The sequence below is a fragment of the Amblyomma mixtum genome, chromosome 3 (assembly GCF_055824585.1).
Source record: "Amblyomma mixtum isolate Tamu chromosome 3, ASM5582458v1, whole genome shotgun sequence".
In the NCBI taxonomy this organism is placed as follows: domain Eukaryota; kingdom Metazoa; phylum Arthropoda; class Arachnida; order Ixodida; family Ixodidae; genus Amblyomma; species Amblyomma mixtum.
In genome coordinates, this window is record NC_143014.1 from 330,387,407 (window position 1) to 330,404,251 (window position 16,845).

General features: G+C 48.0%; 1 protein-coding gene across 1 annotated transcript; it reads right to left on the bottom strand.

The window, feature by feature from the left end:
* Positions 1-885: 885 nt before the first annotated feature.
* Positions 886-14,229, bottom strand: LOC149355933 (uncharacterized). Its single transcript, XM_089576223.1, has 3 exons — positions 13,426-14,229; positions 10,303-10,986; positions 886-990 (listed from the first exon to the last, which is right to left on the bottom strand). Exons 1-3 carry the CDS (start codon positions 14,227-14,229, stop codon positions 886-888), a joined length of 1,593 nt encoding a protein of 530 aa, XP_089432349.1.
* Positions 14,230-16,845: the final 2,616 nt, after the last annotated feature.

The window sequence follows — 16,845 nt, forward strand, 5'->3', positions numbered from 1 at the left end:
TATGGGTAGATGATCGCTTCCATATAGGATATCTAAGACATCCCAATTAAAATTTGTAAAAATAGAGGACTAACTAAAAGATAAATCTATACAACTCATTTGTCCTGAGCTAGGAGAACAATAGGTTTGTTTTCCAGTGTTCAGGAGGCAAAGGTTATTAGAAAGTATAAAATATTCAATCAGTTGGCCTCTAGTGTCTGTTTTGTCACTGCCCCAAAAACTGGAGTGGGCATTAAAATCTCCGACCATCAAAAACGGTTCTGGTAGTTGCTCTAAAAGGTCTTCTAAGTCTTGGATTGTTATTTTAAGATGTGGGTCTATATAAACACAGCACACTGTTATTGTTTTAAATGTGTGTAGGATGGCTGCCACAGCTTCTAATCTGGTTTTAAGCTTGTGTTCTCGGGCTGCGATTCAATTTTTAACTATGATGGCTACGCCACCCGAAAGCCGGCTCGCTTGCTCTCGGTCGCGGCGGAAGAAGTTATAGTGTTTCAGAATGTTCTTGTGTTTGCAGCCTAAATTTGTCTTTTGTAAACACAAGGCGACAGGTGAGTGTGTGGCTAATATATCCTTTATGTCGTTTAGGTTATGTCAGAGTCCCCTACAGTTCCAGTGTATGAATTCCATGTTGTATTATGTAGTTAGTAGAGGACTAGGTTGGGTTTTCGGGTGCCCTGATTCGGGGCTTCTCTTTTTTTTGTCGGTCTATGGAGCCCCGCCGTCCTCCCGACGTGGACGGCACAGGGCTGCCTGGACTTGTGTCCATCGCATCTTCCGATACGCTGGACGAACGTGCGAGACGCACGGTTGTTTTCGTGTTTGGCCTCTCCGTGTGGGGAGGGGCCTTGGGGCCTGCTTACCTGGAGGTCCGCGCGGCCTGTTTCATGGCTGGTGGCGCAGGACTAGCTGCTGCCACCAGGGGCACGGGTGGCCCTGCTCCAGGCCCACTGTGTGAGACCTGGCTAGGTGCCGAAGGCCACTGTGATGCTGTGCCGTGTTGCACCACAACGCAGAAGGAAGGTTTGTGTATAGATGATGTGACTCGTTTCCGAGCCTCTCTGAAAGTTATGTTTTCTTTTATACTTTGATTGTCACAATTTCTTTTTCTTGTTTCCAAACTGGGCATGCACGTGAGTACGCAGAATAGCTGCCCTCACAATTTACACACAGGTGTGGTACAGTTTCGCATTTCTCTGAGTCGTGTTCATGGGAAGCACACTTGGCGCATGTTAGTTGGCCCCGGCAGCTCTGGGAGCTGTGGCCGTACCTTTGGCACTTGAAGCAGCGTCCCGGATTTGGAATATATTGTCTGAGTTGGTGTTTCATATAGCCTATTTCTACAGAGTCTGGGAGGATGCTCGATGCGAAAGTAAGAACGATGTGCCTTGTCGGTATTTCCTTATTGTCTCGTCTCATTTTTATCCTATATACATTAGTGACGTTTTGTTCTTTTAGGCCTTCCAGAAGTTCTTCGTCGGTTACATATTTCAGGTCATCGTCCGAGATAACTCCCCGAATAGTGTTCAACGAACGGTGTGGGCTGATTGTGATTGGGATTTCTCCAAACGTTTTCACTTCAGGCAGTTTTTCTTGTTGATGGTTGTACAATATTTCCATGAGCAGGTCGCCATTTGCTAGCTTTTTGATTTTATATCCCTCTCCAATGGCATCTGTCAAGGTCTTGGTGACAGTGAATGGAGATACAAGTCGAGCAGTCTTTTCCTCATCTTCGCTGTGAACAACATGGAAACGTGGGAATGTGGTTGCATTTTTTGTGAAAAACTTCGATGTCTCGGTGCGCCCTCTTTTCAGAGGGAGATCAGTGTTGAAAAAATGAGAAGCCATAAAAAATGTTTGGTGTTCGGCAACAGTGCTAACCGCCCACCGCGGAGCCCAACATGGGGACAGGACAGGAACTTGAAAAACAAGCCCTGCCCACGCCAGCTGTACACCACTACTATAACCCAATATAGCAAGACACAGGTTTGACAGCCACACAAGGTTAACCCTCGCCGCCAGAAAACAAGGAAACACCAAGAAGGGAGGAGGATACAGGAAAGTTGTAAGAAAGGAGATAGGAAAGTTAAAGATGGAGAAGAGAACAGGAAAAGGCGACTGCCGATTTCCCCCGGTCGGGTCAGGCCGGAGGTGCCGTCTACAGGAAGCTGGGGCCAACGTGGCGTGTTGCCTCCGCCGAGGGGCCTTAAGGTCCAAACGCTCGGCATCGGCTCAACCACCAGGATCCCCTTTTCCCCGGACACGGCGATGCCACGCACGGCTAAGCGCGGATGCTCGGGTCCGTGGTGACGCATTGTTCACCATCATCCCCCTGCGGAGATGTCCCTGCGGATGCTCGGGTTAACCCCGTGGTGTCGCCACTCACCAACGTCTGCATGCTGCAGACGCCCCCCTGCGGGGAGATAACGTCTGTGAGCGACGCCATCGTCCGTAAGCGTCCTTTGCGTCGGCTGTGTTAGGGATGGCAGCAGTCGGGGAAGTTCTTCGCGAACAATTTCGCGTATTAGATCTCGAAGGTTGTAATCGCTTGCTTGGGTATCTTGTGGGCGGCTTGTGGGCAGGACTTGAAGTGGTCGGTTGTAGTGCCGGGTCCGGGCGTCCAGGGTCTTTTCGATGGTTGAAGCTTCAGCTTCAAACTCGGCGACGGTTTTTGGAGGATCCCGGATCAGGCCGGCGAAAAGTTGCTCTTTCACACAACGCATCAGGAAGGACAGCTTCTTTTCCTCAGTCATGTCGGGGTTGGCGTGTCTGAATAGAGGATTCATGTCTTCCAAATACGCAGTCAAGGTCTCGTTTGGACGTTGAATTCTTGTCTGAAGCAGGACCTCCGCTCTTTCCTTACCTACGACGCTGGTAAACGTACCCGCAAGCTGCTTCTTGAAGGTAGCCCAGGTCTTGAGGGAAGATTCGTGGTTTTCAAACCACGTTTTCGCAGTGCCATCTAATGCAAAATAAACATTTCGAAGCTTAGCGCTGTCGTCCCAGGTGTTCAGCGCTGCCACACGGTCGTACAAGTCCAGCCAGTCTTCTACACCCTCGTGTGGTTCTCCACGGAAAGATGGAGGCTCACGGGTCTGGCTAAGCACGACGGGCGTTGGTTGTGACCAGGTTCCATCGTGAGGGGCATAGCTGGATAGCAGGTCAGCACCTCCACCAGATGTCACGTAGTGGTGACAGCAGTACGGCGAACAGGAAAACACCGAGAACGTCTTTGAAACGGAACTCTTTATTTGGGCTGACTTGCGCGCGCAAAGAACTGAATCACTCGGCGGCGGCGCAGCAACAAGAGTGCTCGGCGGTCCTCGAACAGAATCCCCGCCGCTGTCGGCCGTGCTCTTCTTAAAGCTGATAGCGAACATTCGAGATAAAGCTTGGAAAGTTACTAGAACATTCTGGCGCAAAGTAGAATCGGCTCCGCCTGGATGCGACCAATCTAGATGAATCTAGGCGCGTCTTGCGTCACAAACGAAGCGATAAAACGGCATGTCGGCAGCCTTGAATCATGAACAAACACTAGAAAACATTACAAAGATTCGCGGCATTATTATTTATTTCGTTGTTCCAAACGGACTGCCATTTTTGTCGTGCTTTAAGATGTACTAAGCTTACGCAATCTTTATACGGCATATTTACATTTTTAATTTGCTTACCCCGAGCTTGGGCAGCGCAGAAGTCTGCTCTTTCGTTGCCTTTTATGCCGACATGACTTCATACCCAGCATAGCCTTATGTTTTGTCCCTGAGTGATGGCTGTTATATTGTGTATGATGTCGCCAAGCAGCGGAGTGGTTCCATTTGTATAGTTAAGGGCTGTAAGGACACTTAGTGAATCAGTGTAAATAATAGTGTTTGCGAGACTCTTGTTTACTGTTTTTTTCTACGGGTACACAGATGACGTAACATTCCGCAGTGAAGACGGATGCACACTGTGGAAGCCTTACTATTTTATACCAATTACTTTGCACCACTGCGCTTCCGACGTAAGCATCAGTTTTTGAACCATCTGTATAAAAAGCAGTGAAAGTACTGTACTTTTCCTGCAGTGTAAGGAATTCTTGTATTATATGTTCTTGGGAATTAGTTTTTTATCGAACTGTGTAAGACTGAGATCGCAGATTGCAGGGAAGTTGTACCAGTGGATCTCGCCTTCTAGCAATGCTTGGCAGTCTGTTTAGTGCACCGAAATTTTGGCGCATCTCTTCAAATCACAATAGTGGCCGGGTAGCTTGTGGTTTGTTATTAAACAGTGTTCTAAATGGACACTTTGTGGCGACTGGATAACACGTATAGTTCTGCAGTGAACGGATCTTTAGAATGTACGAGCATGTGAGAATGGCTCTTCTGTCTGTAAGTGATGGTTCGTTGGTTTCTACATAGAGACTGGTTACGGGCGACGTTCTCTATGCACGTGTGGAGAGACGTAAACCTAAATTATGCACTGGATCCAGTCGTTTAAGGTACGATGGTCTGGCTGACCCATAAACTATACATCCATAATCTAAGGTAGAGCGTACTACAGTGCTGCAAATTTGTAAGAGACATGGCCTATCGAGGCGCCAGTGTTTTCGTGAGAGTAGTTTTAGTATATTCAGGGATCGGGAAGTATTCTTTTTAAGGGTGTTTATGTGTGGCAGGAATGTGAGTTTTTTGTCAAATGATATTCCTAAACATTTGTGCTCGTCTTTTACAGGCAATGTGGCCTCGTTCAGGAAAAGGCTGGGATCAGTGTGCAGTCCTCTTCTAAGCGAGAAGAGAACAGCTACTGACTTTTGCGTGGAAAACTTGAAACCATTTTTATCTACCCATGTTGTTAGTTTGTTTACTGAGTTGAGTTTAATGGCGCATAATCGACTAAGGCTATCATGCGCCAAGCTCAGGGTATAGAAAATTATTTTATGTAGATGATATACAAAAGTCTAAATGAACGGTGGTGTAAAGGGCTTAAAAAGTAATTCGTGCAACCTAGTAAAAATATAAGACAGAAATTTTAGAAGTGACTTATGGTAAATGCTTTAAAGAGGGTCGGCAACCTGAGCAGCCATCCTTGGCTGTGCAAGGATCTCGAGGTCCCCAACCGATGGAATAGTTACCTCAGCCTGAGCCGTCTTCTCACGACGAGAGGGTGTCTGAGGTGTGGTTCGAAAAAAATTCGCAAGTTCTAAAAACTGATCATTATTCAGAGTTCAGAGAGTACATTGGCTTCTTTTACAAAGTTAAAAACATTCGACTTATCAATAAGAACTACTTCACCTAGAATCAATGACGGGTGAAAAGGGGTGTGTTGGTTGTAAAACGGGGTAAAAAACTTGTTTCTGAGTGTTTCATGTTCTCTGTATGAGATTAAAAAATGAGTTACTGTGAGTTAATCTCCGCATATTTCACAGGTAGGTTTGTCTTGTTTTGTTAGTAGAAAGCTGTGCGTAAGGTGTGTGTGTCCAATACGCAAACGACATAAAATAACTTCAAAAAAGCTTTCCTGACGTGTACACGATTTCCATTCTCCTAATATTGGTTTTATTGAGTGTAGCTTGTTATTTATCTGACTATTCCACGTGCTCTGCCATTTGTTCCTCAGTTTGCTCTGAAATAGCTTCATACAATCATTATCTGGCATGCTTATTTTCTGTATTTCCTTGTTGTGGGTTTGAGCAGCGCATGCGTCCACTCTCTCGTTACCATCAATTCCGACATAGCTTGGAACCCAACATAATTTTATGTTATGGCCTTGTGTTACGATCCTTGTTATGTTATGCATGACAGTTCCTAGTGATGGCATGACTGCATTTCTGGACTGTAGTGTTTGTTTGTTGTGTTGGGTTTAGTGGCGCATAAGCATCTAAGGCTATCATGCGCCAAGCTCGAGGTGGAGGAAAAAAGATGTGTAGAATTTTTCTAAAAAGCAAAAAAAAATCGGTGGTGTAAAGAGCCTAAAAATTTAGTTGCTGCTACACTGTAATGCTTGGAAAGAAATTTAGGAATGTCACTTCTAAAACCTTTAAAGAAAGTCGAGTAACCTCAGTGGCGATCCTTGGCTGGCCAGGATTCCGAGGCTCCCAACCCATCAAGTAAAGACCTGAGTATTCTTCTCGGGAATGAGAAGACGACTGACGTGTATGAAAAGTGCAGCAAAGCTGTGGATCAGAATTTATAGTCCCTCGAGAAATCCTGCCTCTGTAAAAAAGCTCAAAAACACAAGATATGTCAACGATTGCATTGTTGCTTAAGACCAGTGTAGGGTGAAAAGGAATGAGTTCATTTTAAAATCGAGTGAAGTGCTTTTTCCTTATTTTTTCAAGTTTCACGCATGAGAATAAAATGTGATTAGTTGTAAGTTCATCTGCACATTTCTCACAGACTGGTTTCTCTTGTTTTGTTAGCATGAAACTGTGTTTGAGATGTGTGTGTCCAATGCACAGACAACATAAAATTACTTCCATAAAACGCTTCTGGTGCACGCAGGTCTTCCATTCACCAAGGACAGCCTTTACTAAGTGTAGCTTGTTAACTTCTTTGCCCCATGGAGCCTGCCATTTTCCTTTAAGTTTATTTTTAACCAGTTTCATGTAGCCTTTATAAGGTATATTGAATTTTTTATTTGTACATTACGAGCACGTGCGGCACATGCGTCAGCGCTCTCGTTTCCCCTAATTCCCACGTGACTGGGGACCGAGCAAAACTTTTTTTATAAGTCTTTTTGTTCCAGCTTTCATTATGTCATGTATTATGTCTCTTATTATGGGTTGAACTGCATTTCTGAAGTTTAGTGCTGTAATTACGATGAGGGAGTCAGTGTAGATGACACATTTTTGTATGTTTTTCTTGATTATTTTTTTAACCGCGACAGCAATGGCGTAACTTTCTGCCGTGAAAACTGTTTCGCACTCAGGCAGCTGACTATTTTTTCTTCTTTCTCTTGTACTACTGCACTCCCAACATAGTGTGCTATTTTCGAGCCATCTGTGTAAAAATCCATGTCATCCTTGTACTTTTCCTCCACAGCCAAAAATTCCTGCAGTATATATTCTTGTGGAGTTTGCTTTTTGTGGATGTGCGTCAATGTAAGATCACATACTGAGGGAAAGCTGTACCAAGGTGGCAGTGGGTGGAGTCTCGGGGCAATATTGGACAGTGTGTTCAGCATACCTAATTCTTCGCATTTTTCTTCAAAACGAAGGAGCAGTGGTCTGATTGCTTGGGGTTTGTTGTTAAACAGTTGTCTGGATTGGCGTTTTGTAACTATGGGGCAGCAGAGATGCTTTGGCAGTGAACCGGTTTTTAGTACATATGCGGATGTCAGCATGGCTCTTCTATTTGTAAGGGAGTGTTCATTTACTTCGACTTAGAGACTGTTTATCGGGGATGTCCTGTAAGCGCCAGTTGAGAGGCGTAAACCAAGGTTATGTACGGGGTCCAGTCGTTTTAGGTAAGATGGTCTCGCAGACCCATATACGATGCACCCGTAATCTAGGCAGGGTCGTACTAGAGCACTATAAATATGCAAAAGGCATGTCCTGTCGGACCCCCTTCGTTTACATGAAAGAACCTTTAGGACATTTAAGGATCGGGAAGCTTTCTTTTTCAGGTTGTTAATGTGTGGAAGGAATGTGAGCTTTTTATCAAAAATTATACCTTGTGCTGTTCATGTACCGGTAATTCTGTTTCCCTCAGGGGGAGGGTGGGGTTGTTCTGTACGCCTAGTTTGAGAGAGGACATGACGGCCACTGTTTTTTGAGGAGAGAACTGGAATCTGTTTATTTATTTATTTATACATACTGCAGCGCAATTATATGCGCTATGGCAGGAGTGGGAAAAAACAAAAAGCAAAATACTAAAGGTAACAAAATACAACAAAATGTACAAAGTGAGCACAATGAAGTTCAAAACACACAAAAAGTAACAAACAAAAAATGAACTGTTAATGGCACGGTAGGAATATTCAGGTATTATGTGTCTTCCATGGCAGTTACAAAACTTTGAACTGGAGATGAACGAATGGATCCAGGTAGAGAATTCCAGGCTTCTATTGAACGGGGAAAAAAACTGAATTTGAACAAATTAGTACGTGCAAAATACGGTATTAAATTTAGCTCGTGATGACTTCTTGTAGATGATAAAGGTACAAAGTTAATGTAGTGGTTAACTGAGAGCCTTACCGAGGAATTGACGATACAATGTAAGAATTTTAGTGATTCAATGTGGCGACGGGCGGAGAGCGTGGTTAAATTCAATGAGAGAAGTGTAGAAGAGGGTGAGAAATCGCGATCATAACGATGACATAAAACGCACAGCTTTTTTCTGGACTGCTTCTAACATGTTAATTTCAAACTGCTTGTACGGGTTCCACACTACAGCTGCGTAATCAAGAACAGGGCGGATTAGAGATTTATACAACAGTAGCTTTGTGTCTTTTGGTGAATTGGGTAGCGTGCGTCGTAGATAACCTAGTTTTTTTTAGCGTTTTATTACATACGTAATCAATGTGTTTAGACCAAGACCAATGTGTCGGCCCATGCCGCTAGTTTATTTATTTTCAGTTGTACTTGTCTCTCCCATGTTGACATGTTGGTTGATGTGCAGACGATCTGGAGATCGTCAACATAAACCGAGTACATAACTGATTTTGGGATTATTTGGGCTAATGAATTCATTTTCACGACAAAGAGTGTAGTGCTTAAAATGCACCCCTGTGGTACTCTATTCTCCTGAACAAACTTCTTCGAGATGGTTGAGCCAAGGTGTACGTGAACGGAACGGCTGGATAGGAAGTCTTTTATGCAGTTCAACATCCTTCCCCGGATGCCAAGCTCTGCCAAATCGCCGAGGATACCGAACTTCCAAGTAGTGTCGTACGCCCTTTCGAGGTCGAAGAAGACAGCGAGACAGTGTTTTTTGTGTATGAAAGCCTCTCGAACAGTATTTTCGAGGCGAACTAAGTGGTCTGTTGTGGAGCATGCCTTTTTAAAACCACACTGATGGATAGTGTCACGTTGTAGTGACGGCAGTCCAGCGGTCAGGAAGACACCAGGAAGACTTTAAAACGAAGCTCTTTATTTAGGCTGACTTGCGCCCGCAAAAGAACTGAGTCACTCGGCGGCGGAGTAAGCAACAAACGTGCTCGTCAGTCGTCGAACTACGAATGCCCGCTGCTCGCGGCATCGTTCAATTTAAAGCCGGCAAGGAAACTTCGAGATAACAGGTGGAGATCATCTAGAGTAATCTGGAAACACGTAGATGCCGCTCTTCGGGGCTGTGATCAATTGAGATTAGTCCGGTCGCTTCTCGCGTCACAAACAAAAATGATAACACCCCTTTCGTGCGGCCTTGCGCGAACGAACGGACATTACAATGATACGTGGCATTACCCCCCTCCCAAAGAAGCATCGTCTCGATGCTTTAAAATGAAAATAAACACGGATAATCCAAACTTCGAGTCCTTTAGCGTTCATAATAGGGTTTAAGACGTACGACATGTACGACTTCCGGGCGCGTGCGTCGTCGCTGAGATGCTGCCGTTCCGTCGGGGATGACTTCATAGTCCAGGTCACCGATGCGGCGTAGAACCCTATATGGGCAAAAGTAGCGTCGCAGCAACTTTTCACTCAATCCACGGCGGCGAATTGGTGTCCATATCCAAACACGATCACCTGGCTTGCAATGCGTGTCTCGTCGGCGCAGATTGTAGCGTCGAGCGTCGGTGTGCTGCTGGTCTTTTATGCGAAGCCGCGCAAGTCTTCGGGCTTCCTGGGCGCGATGAAGGTAGGCGGCGACGTCGAGGTTGTCTTCGTCTGAAACGTGCGGGAGCATTGCGTCGAGTGTTGTCGTGGGCTTCCTGCCGTATACAAGCTCGAATGGGGTAGACCTGGTTGTCTCCTGGACGGCAGTGTTATAGGCGAAGATAACGTAGGGCAGAATGAAGTCCCACGTCTTGTGTGTGGTGTTTCGCAGGACGACACATCAATGAAGACTAGTGCGTGGCCCCCAGGCCCACGCCCAAAGGAAAAAGCTTCGTTTATTGCAAGCTGACAAGTATATATACAGACACTTAGTACGTCACGCATGCGCCGAGCATCACAAGAGTACACGTGCACTTGCTACGATAGATACTATCACACGAGGATCGATAACGCCACATCTTCCCTTTCCTTTTGAGAAAACTAAAGCAGCAACTTGCGAAACAAAATACAACAACGATTCAATGGTTCCATGAGTGGCATTCACTAACACCGTACCGTTCCGGCTTTCTTACTATTCGACCAAAGCGTGTGACATGTTCACCCTGTACCGCAGGCGAAGAGGTTTCTGGCGGCGGCTGCAACTGATCACTTGGGAGAGCTTCCATTCCGACCTCCTCGGGACCGTCTGGGACAGTTTGTGCAATAGAAACAGAGTTTCCGTTCTCCTCTGTACCGTCTAGGCTAGACAGAAATTCATACTCCCCGTCCATGGAATCCGAGACTCTGTTTGGCGCCTGCTTGATTAGCGCTCGCCGGTTTCGTTCAATCTGGCCCCCGCTCTCGAAAACCACAATATACGAGCGTGGCCGCTTTGCGCGCTGGAGCACCACACCTTCCCGCCTGTAGTCCTTGACCCAAACAGAATCACCTGGCACTAACGGGAACATATGTCGGGCAGCATGCCGGCGATCATAATTTTGCCGCTGAGTGTCCCTGAAAGCTGCGTCTTTTTCCCGTGCTTCTTTGAGATTGGGGGTCTTGGGTGCCAGCTTCTTTGGGTGGAGAGGCAAGGTAGTGCGAAGGCGCCGCCCCATGGGTAGCTCTGCTGGCGTTTTTCCTAGGGGTCCCGGCGTGTCCCTGTATGCTAACAAAGCCAGATGTAGGTCACCAGATTTTAGCAACAGCTCTTTCACAGTTTTTACCATTCTTTCTACCTCCCCATTTGCCTGCGGGTACCTAGGGCTACACGTCACACGTTTATATCCGTAACAGTTCGCGAACTGCCTGAACTCCTGGCTGACAAATTGAGCACCGTTATCGGTTACCAGCGTTTCCGGTATACCGTGGGTAGAAAACACCTTCTTGAGATGATAAATAACTTCTGTGCTGTTAAGAGAGGTCAGCGGACACAATACTGGAAATCGAGATAAGTAATCAACTATGACCAAGTAGTTATAGCCTCTCACATGGCAGATATCAGCGGCAACCCTTTGCCATGGCCGAAAAGGTGTCTCAGTCGGGATCATTGGCTCGCACGGCTGGAAGCGAAATTGGGAACACGTGCGGCAGTCGGCAATGAATACCGCAAGCTGAGCGCTTAAACCTGGCCACCACACGGACTCCCTTGCCCTTGCTCTACACCTTACAACACCCTGGTGGCCCTCATGAAGCAGTTTTAACATTCTGCTTCTAAGGAAGTGTGGCACAACAATGCGCGTGCCGTGCATGAGGACACCTTTACTTATGCTCAGAACGGCGCGATCCTGCCAATAGGGCCTCAAAACGGCCGATAACGAATGTAGACTAGGCCACCCCTCACGGACGCAGCGGCACAACGTACGACAAGTCTCGTCCTTCGCCTGTTCTTCGGCTACTAGCCCGAAGTGCTGCGACTCGCTCAACTCAGATAACACGCCGGCAACGTAACAGTTGACTTCTTGGACCGAAAGAAAGTTCTTCGTCTTTTGGCCTGCCACTGGTGCTCTGGAGAGTGCATCAGCTATTTCGAGATTTTTGCCCGGGGCATACTGCACCTCAAAGCTGAACCGCATTAGCCGCATTCTGAACCTTTGAATGCGAGGCGGAACCAGGTCATGTGGAGTCTTTCCTAGCAAAGTAACCAACGGTTTGTGGTCTGTTTCTACAGTAATGTGCAGTCCACGCACATAGCTTTCGAGACGTTCCGCGGCCCATGTTATAGCTAAGGTCTCCTTTTCAATTTGCGCATAGCGCATCTCAGTTGGTATCAATGACCTTGAGACGAATACAACTGGCCGCTTTTCTTTATTCGGTTGTACTTGCAGTAAAACTGCTCCTAGGCCGTACGACGAAGCATCTGCAGAAATAATCGTTGGACGTTGTGCATCAAACTTAGCCATACACCTATCTGAGCAGATAGCACTCTTCACGCTATCAAAAGCTATCTGCTGAGGCGCTGCCCAGACCCACTCAGTGTTCTTTTGCAGCAGTTGACGCAAAGGCGTCGTTCGCTCAGCGAAGTCTGGAATGAATCGTGAACAATGATTAGCAAGACCTAAAAACCTGCGCATTTCTGCAACGTTCGATGGCGGCTTTAGATCTGCAATTGCGCGAACCTTCGCTGGATCCGGGCGTATGCCATCTTGACTCACGCGGCACCCAAGAAAACAAAGCTCTTTTACACTGAACTGGCACTTTTCTTTGTTTAGGGTCACACCGCTTTCGGCCAAGCGTTCCAAGGTGCGAAACAACCGTTCGTCGTGTTCCTTCTGAGTAGAGCCAAAGACAAGGACATCGTCCATTAGGTTCACTACGCCCGGAATTCCCTCAAGAATCTTGCATATTTGGTTTTGGAAATACTCCGGAGCCGAAGTTATGCCAAAGGGTAGCCGCTCAAAGCAATAACGGCCAAACGGAGTAATGAAGGTTGTGAGCGGCTGACATTCTGTTGCTAACCTCACTTGATGGAAACCAGAGTTTGCGTCGAGTTTGGAAAACTTGACGGCACCGCTGAGCAACCCGAGTGTCTCATCGACAGTGGGAAGAACAAACCGTTCGCGTTGCACCGATTTGTTCAGTTGAGTAAGGTCAACGCATATTCGCACTTGTCCTGACGGCTTCAAGACGGGCACTATGCCAGCACACCACTCCGTAGGCCCTTGAACTTTGCGAATGACCCCATTCTTTTCCATCTCTTCCAGCTCTTGTTTTACGCCGTCTCGAAGCGGGATGGGTATGCGACGAGCAGTGTGAATGGCATAGGGCACGGCATCTGGTTTAAGCCGAATACAGTATTCGCCTTTCATGGTCCCCAGTCCGCGGAACAAGGAACCAAATCGCGTCTGCACTACCTGGTGAACTGATGCTTCGTCCACAAATTTAACTATTCCCAGGGCTTCTATTGCGGGTAAGCCAAGAATCGCATTGCTCACAGAATCGACAACGAACACATCCTGTCTAACCGAAGCACGCTTCCACAGAATGTCGGCAGTAAACTTTCCCTTCAAGTTCAACCTGTCACCGCCTGGTCCCATCAGAATAACATCAGTAGGCTGTAGTACCTTCGGCAGCGCTGGAAACGACCCTGGGACAACATTTACCTCAGCTCCCGTGTCAACTTTCGCCGAAACAACTGCACCAGTAATAGCAATCTGAACAAAGCGAGCCCTTGCAGATGACACAGCTAAATCTCCCACTGAAAATGTCACACAGTTCATGTTCGGTTGCTCACCCCGAGGACTGCAGATGCCTACCTCTGAAGGCGATGCTTCGGGTTCCGTGGTCCTGTGTGCCCGTGAGCAGACAGCTGCGAAATGTCTCCGGCGCTGGCACACGTAGCACAGTGCTCCTCTGGCAGGGCACGACGACCTCGAATGAGGGCCCCTACCGCAAGCGGCACACGTCTGGTGATCCGGACGTCTCTGGTTCGATGTCCGCCTATGAACAGTGTCGACTTCAGCCCTCGTCAGGGATTCATGCTCTTCGCGGACCACAACACTCCGAAGATCCTGCTGCTGTCGCTGCACAGCTTCTTTCAGGCGTGCCTTGGTGAGAGCACTTTTTAGAGTCAGCGCCGCATCCATTTGAAGAGCTTCCGACAACTTTGCGTCCCGTAGTCCAACTACAAACCGGTCGAGAATCATCCGCTCTTTCATCTCCCCGTAGTCGCATCTATCGGCCAGCGTATGTAACTCTGTAACATACTGATCTACAGACTCGCCTGGTTCTTGGTGGCGGCGATGGAAGCACGCACTTTCGTAGACTAAGTTCCTTGTAGCGACAAAATTGGTATCGAACTGTGTCTTCACCACGTCGTATCTCTTCGAGTCTTCCTCGGACAAGTTGAAAGTCTTGAAAATGTTGCCTGCCTGTCGTCCCAACGTGTACAGCAACGTACGCACCTGAGGCTCTTGAGTTCGCTCGTTAAGTCCTGAGGCGAATCGGTAGTCGTCGAATTCTTGTATCCACCCAGGCCACTCGGACGTCTTGTCGAAGTTGAAGCTCGCTGGCGGCTGCACCAAAAAAGGCTGAGACGAAACCTTCGTTTCTTCCGCCATTTTCTGGACTGTTATCCGGCTGATATACGATGTTGCTGGCGGCCGGCCACAGGCGGTAACCTTACGTCTGCCGTGGGTCCCGTATAACCTGGACAACCACTTCTGACACCATGTGGTGTTTCGCAGGACGACACATCAATGAAGACTAGTGCGTGGCCCCCAGGCCCACGCCCAAAGGAAAAAGCCCCGTTTATAGCAACCTGACAAGTATATATACAGACACTTAGTACGTCACGCATACGCCGAGCATCACAAGAGTACACGTGCACTTCATACGATAGATACTATCACACGAGGATCGATAACGCCACATTGTGTTCGGCGTCGATGTACATGGAGAGCATGTCTGCGATGGTCTTGTTCAGACGCTCTGTGAGTCCGTTGTTTTGTGGATGATAGGCAGTTGTCCTCCGATGGCTTGTCTGGCTGTAGTTTAAAATGCCTTGCGTCAGCTCCGCTGTAAATGCCGTCCCTCTGTCTGTGATGAGCACTTCGAGGGCGCCGTGTCGCAGGAGAATTTGTTCGACAAAAAATTTAGCAACTTCTGTTGCGGTACCACTAGGCAACGATTTTGCTTCGGCGTAGCGGGTCATGTAGTCGGTGGCCACGATGATCCACTTGTTACCTGATGATGAAGTCGGGAAGGGGCCGAGGAGGTCCATCCCCATTTGCTGAAAGGGCTTAGCTGGCGTTGGTATGGGGTTCAGGACTCCGGCTGGTCTAGTCGGAGGTGTTTTGCGTCGCTGACACTCACGGCACGTTTTCACGTAATGGGAAACGTCGGTAGCTAGCCGCGGCCAACAGTACTTCTCCTGGAAGCGGTGCAACGTGGGAGCAATCCCGAGATGCCCTGCAGTCGGCTCATCATGACATGCCTGCATAATTTCTTGCCTGAGATTTTTGGGCACGACAAGAAGATGCACTGTCCTGTTGGGCGCGAAGTTCTTCTTCAGGAGGACATTATTGTGAAGAACGAAGGATGATAGTTGGCGCTGGAACCCTCGGGGAGGCGATGCGGTCTTGCCTTTCAAATAATCAACTAGGATTTGCAACTCAGGATCCGAGCGCTGCTGCTTCGCGAAACTCCTGGAGCTTACCGGTCCTAAGAAAGCGTCGTCGTCTTCCTCTTCCGGTGCTACGTCTACGGGGGCGCGCGATAAGCAGTCTGCATCGGAATGCTTGCGGCCAGATTTGTAGACTACAGTTATGTCGAATTTTTGAAGACGCAGGCTCCAACGAGCAAGGCGGCCGGAGGGATCTTTCAAATTGGCCAGCCAGCACAGAGCAAGGTGATCGCTCACAAACTTGAATGGTCGTCCGTACAGGTAGGGGAGGAATTTCGACGTGGCCCAAATAATGGCCAGACATTCTTACTCGGTCGTCGAATAGTTGGCTTCGGCTTTCGACAGTGAACGGCTAGCGTACGCGATAACTTTTTCCTCTCCACCATTTTTCTGAACCAGCACCGCTCCTAAGCCCACACTGCTTGCATCGGTATGGATTTCGGTTTCGGCGTTTTCATCAAAGTGCCCGAGCATAGGAGGGGACTGTAAGCGGCGCTTTAGCTCTTTGAAAGCTTCCTCTTGCGGCATTTCCCATTTAAAAGGCACGTCCCCCTTGGTAAGTTGGGTCAAAGGTTCAGCGATGCGCGAAAAGTTCTTCACGAATCGCCGGTAATAAGCGCACAATCCATGAAATCTGCGTATAGCTTTCTTGTAATTAGGCTGTGGAAATTCTGCGATCGCAGCCGTCTTCTGGGGGTCTGGGCGAACTCCATCCTTGCTTACGACGTGACCAAGGAACAGCAGCTCCTCGTAGGCGAAGTGGCACTTCTCTGGTATCAGTGTCAGGCCCGAAGACTTGATCGTTTCCAGCACTATCCGAAGCCTTCTGAGGTGGTCTTCAAGGCTTGAGGAGAAGACAACAACGTCATCTAAGTAGATTAGGCAAATCTGCCACTTCAAGCCTGCGAGCACCGTATCCATTACTCGCTGGAACGTCGCTGGGGCAGAGCAGAGGCCGAATGGCATAACCTTGAACTCAGAGTCCGTCTGGCGTGATGAACGCAGTCTTCTCGCGATCTCTTTCGTCGACTTCAATTTGCCAGTAGCCGCTCTTCAGGTCCATCGATGAGAAGTACTTAGCGTTGCATAGCCGATCCAATGTGTCGTCGATGCGGGGGAGGGGGTAGACATCCTTCTTCGTAATGCTTTTCAGGCGGCGGTAATCGACGCAAAAGCGAAGGGTGCCGTCTTTCTTTTTCACTAGGACGACTGGTGCTGCCCAGGGGGTCCTTGATGGCTGGATGACGTCGTCGCGTAGCATTTCCTCTACTTGCCTGCGGATAGCTTGGCGTTCTATCGGCGATACGCGGTAGGGGCTCTGCCGTAGTGGTCGGGCGTGTTCGTCTGTGAAAATGCGGTGCTTGGCAAGCCGGGTTCCTTGCACATTCGATGCTGATGAGAAGCAATCGCTGTACGTTTGAAGAAGACTGCGTATTTGGTCTTTTCTGCTCCAGGGTAATGCCGGGTTGATGTCGAACGTGGGTTGATGGCCTTGGTCAGATGATTGTGCGGGTTGGTCAGGGAGGGCAAATATCTCTCTGACGTCTGGCAG

Bases quoted from the DNA above. Each gene is read 5' to 3' on its own strand.
- LOC149355933 (XM_089576223.1), bottom strand. From the start codon at position 14,229: ATGGCGGAAGAAACGAAGGTTTCGTCTCAGCCTTTTTTGGTGCAGCCG. The intron at 10,987-13,425 runs GTAGGCATCTGC...TTTGTCAGCCAG, and splicing joins CCGAAGCATCGCCTTCAGAG to GAGTTCAGGCAGTTCGCGAA. The intron at 991-10,302 runs GTACAGGGTGAA...AACACGGCACAG, and splicing joins CAGAAACCTCTTCGCCTGCG to CATCACAGTGGCCTTCGGCA.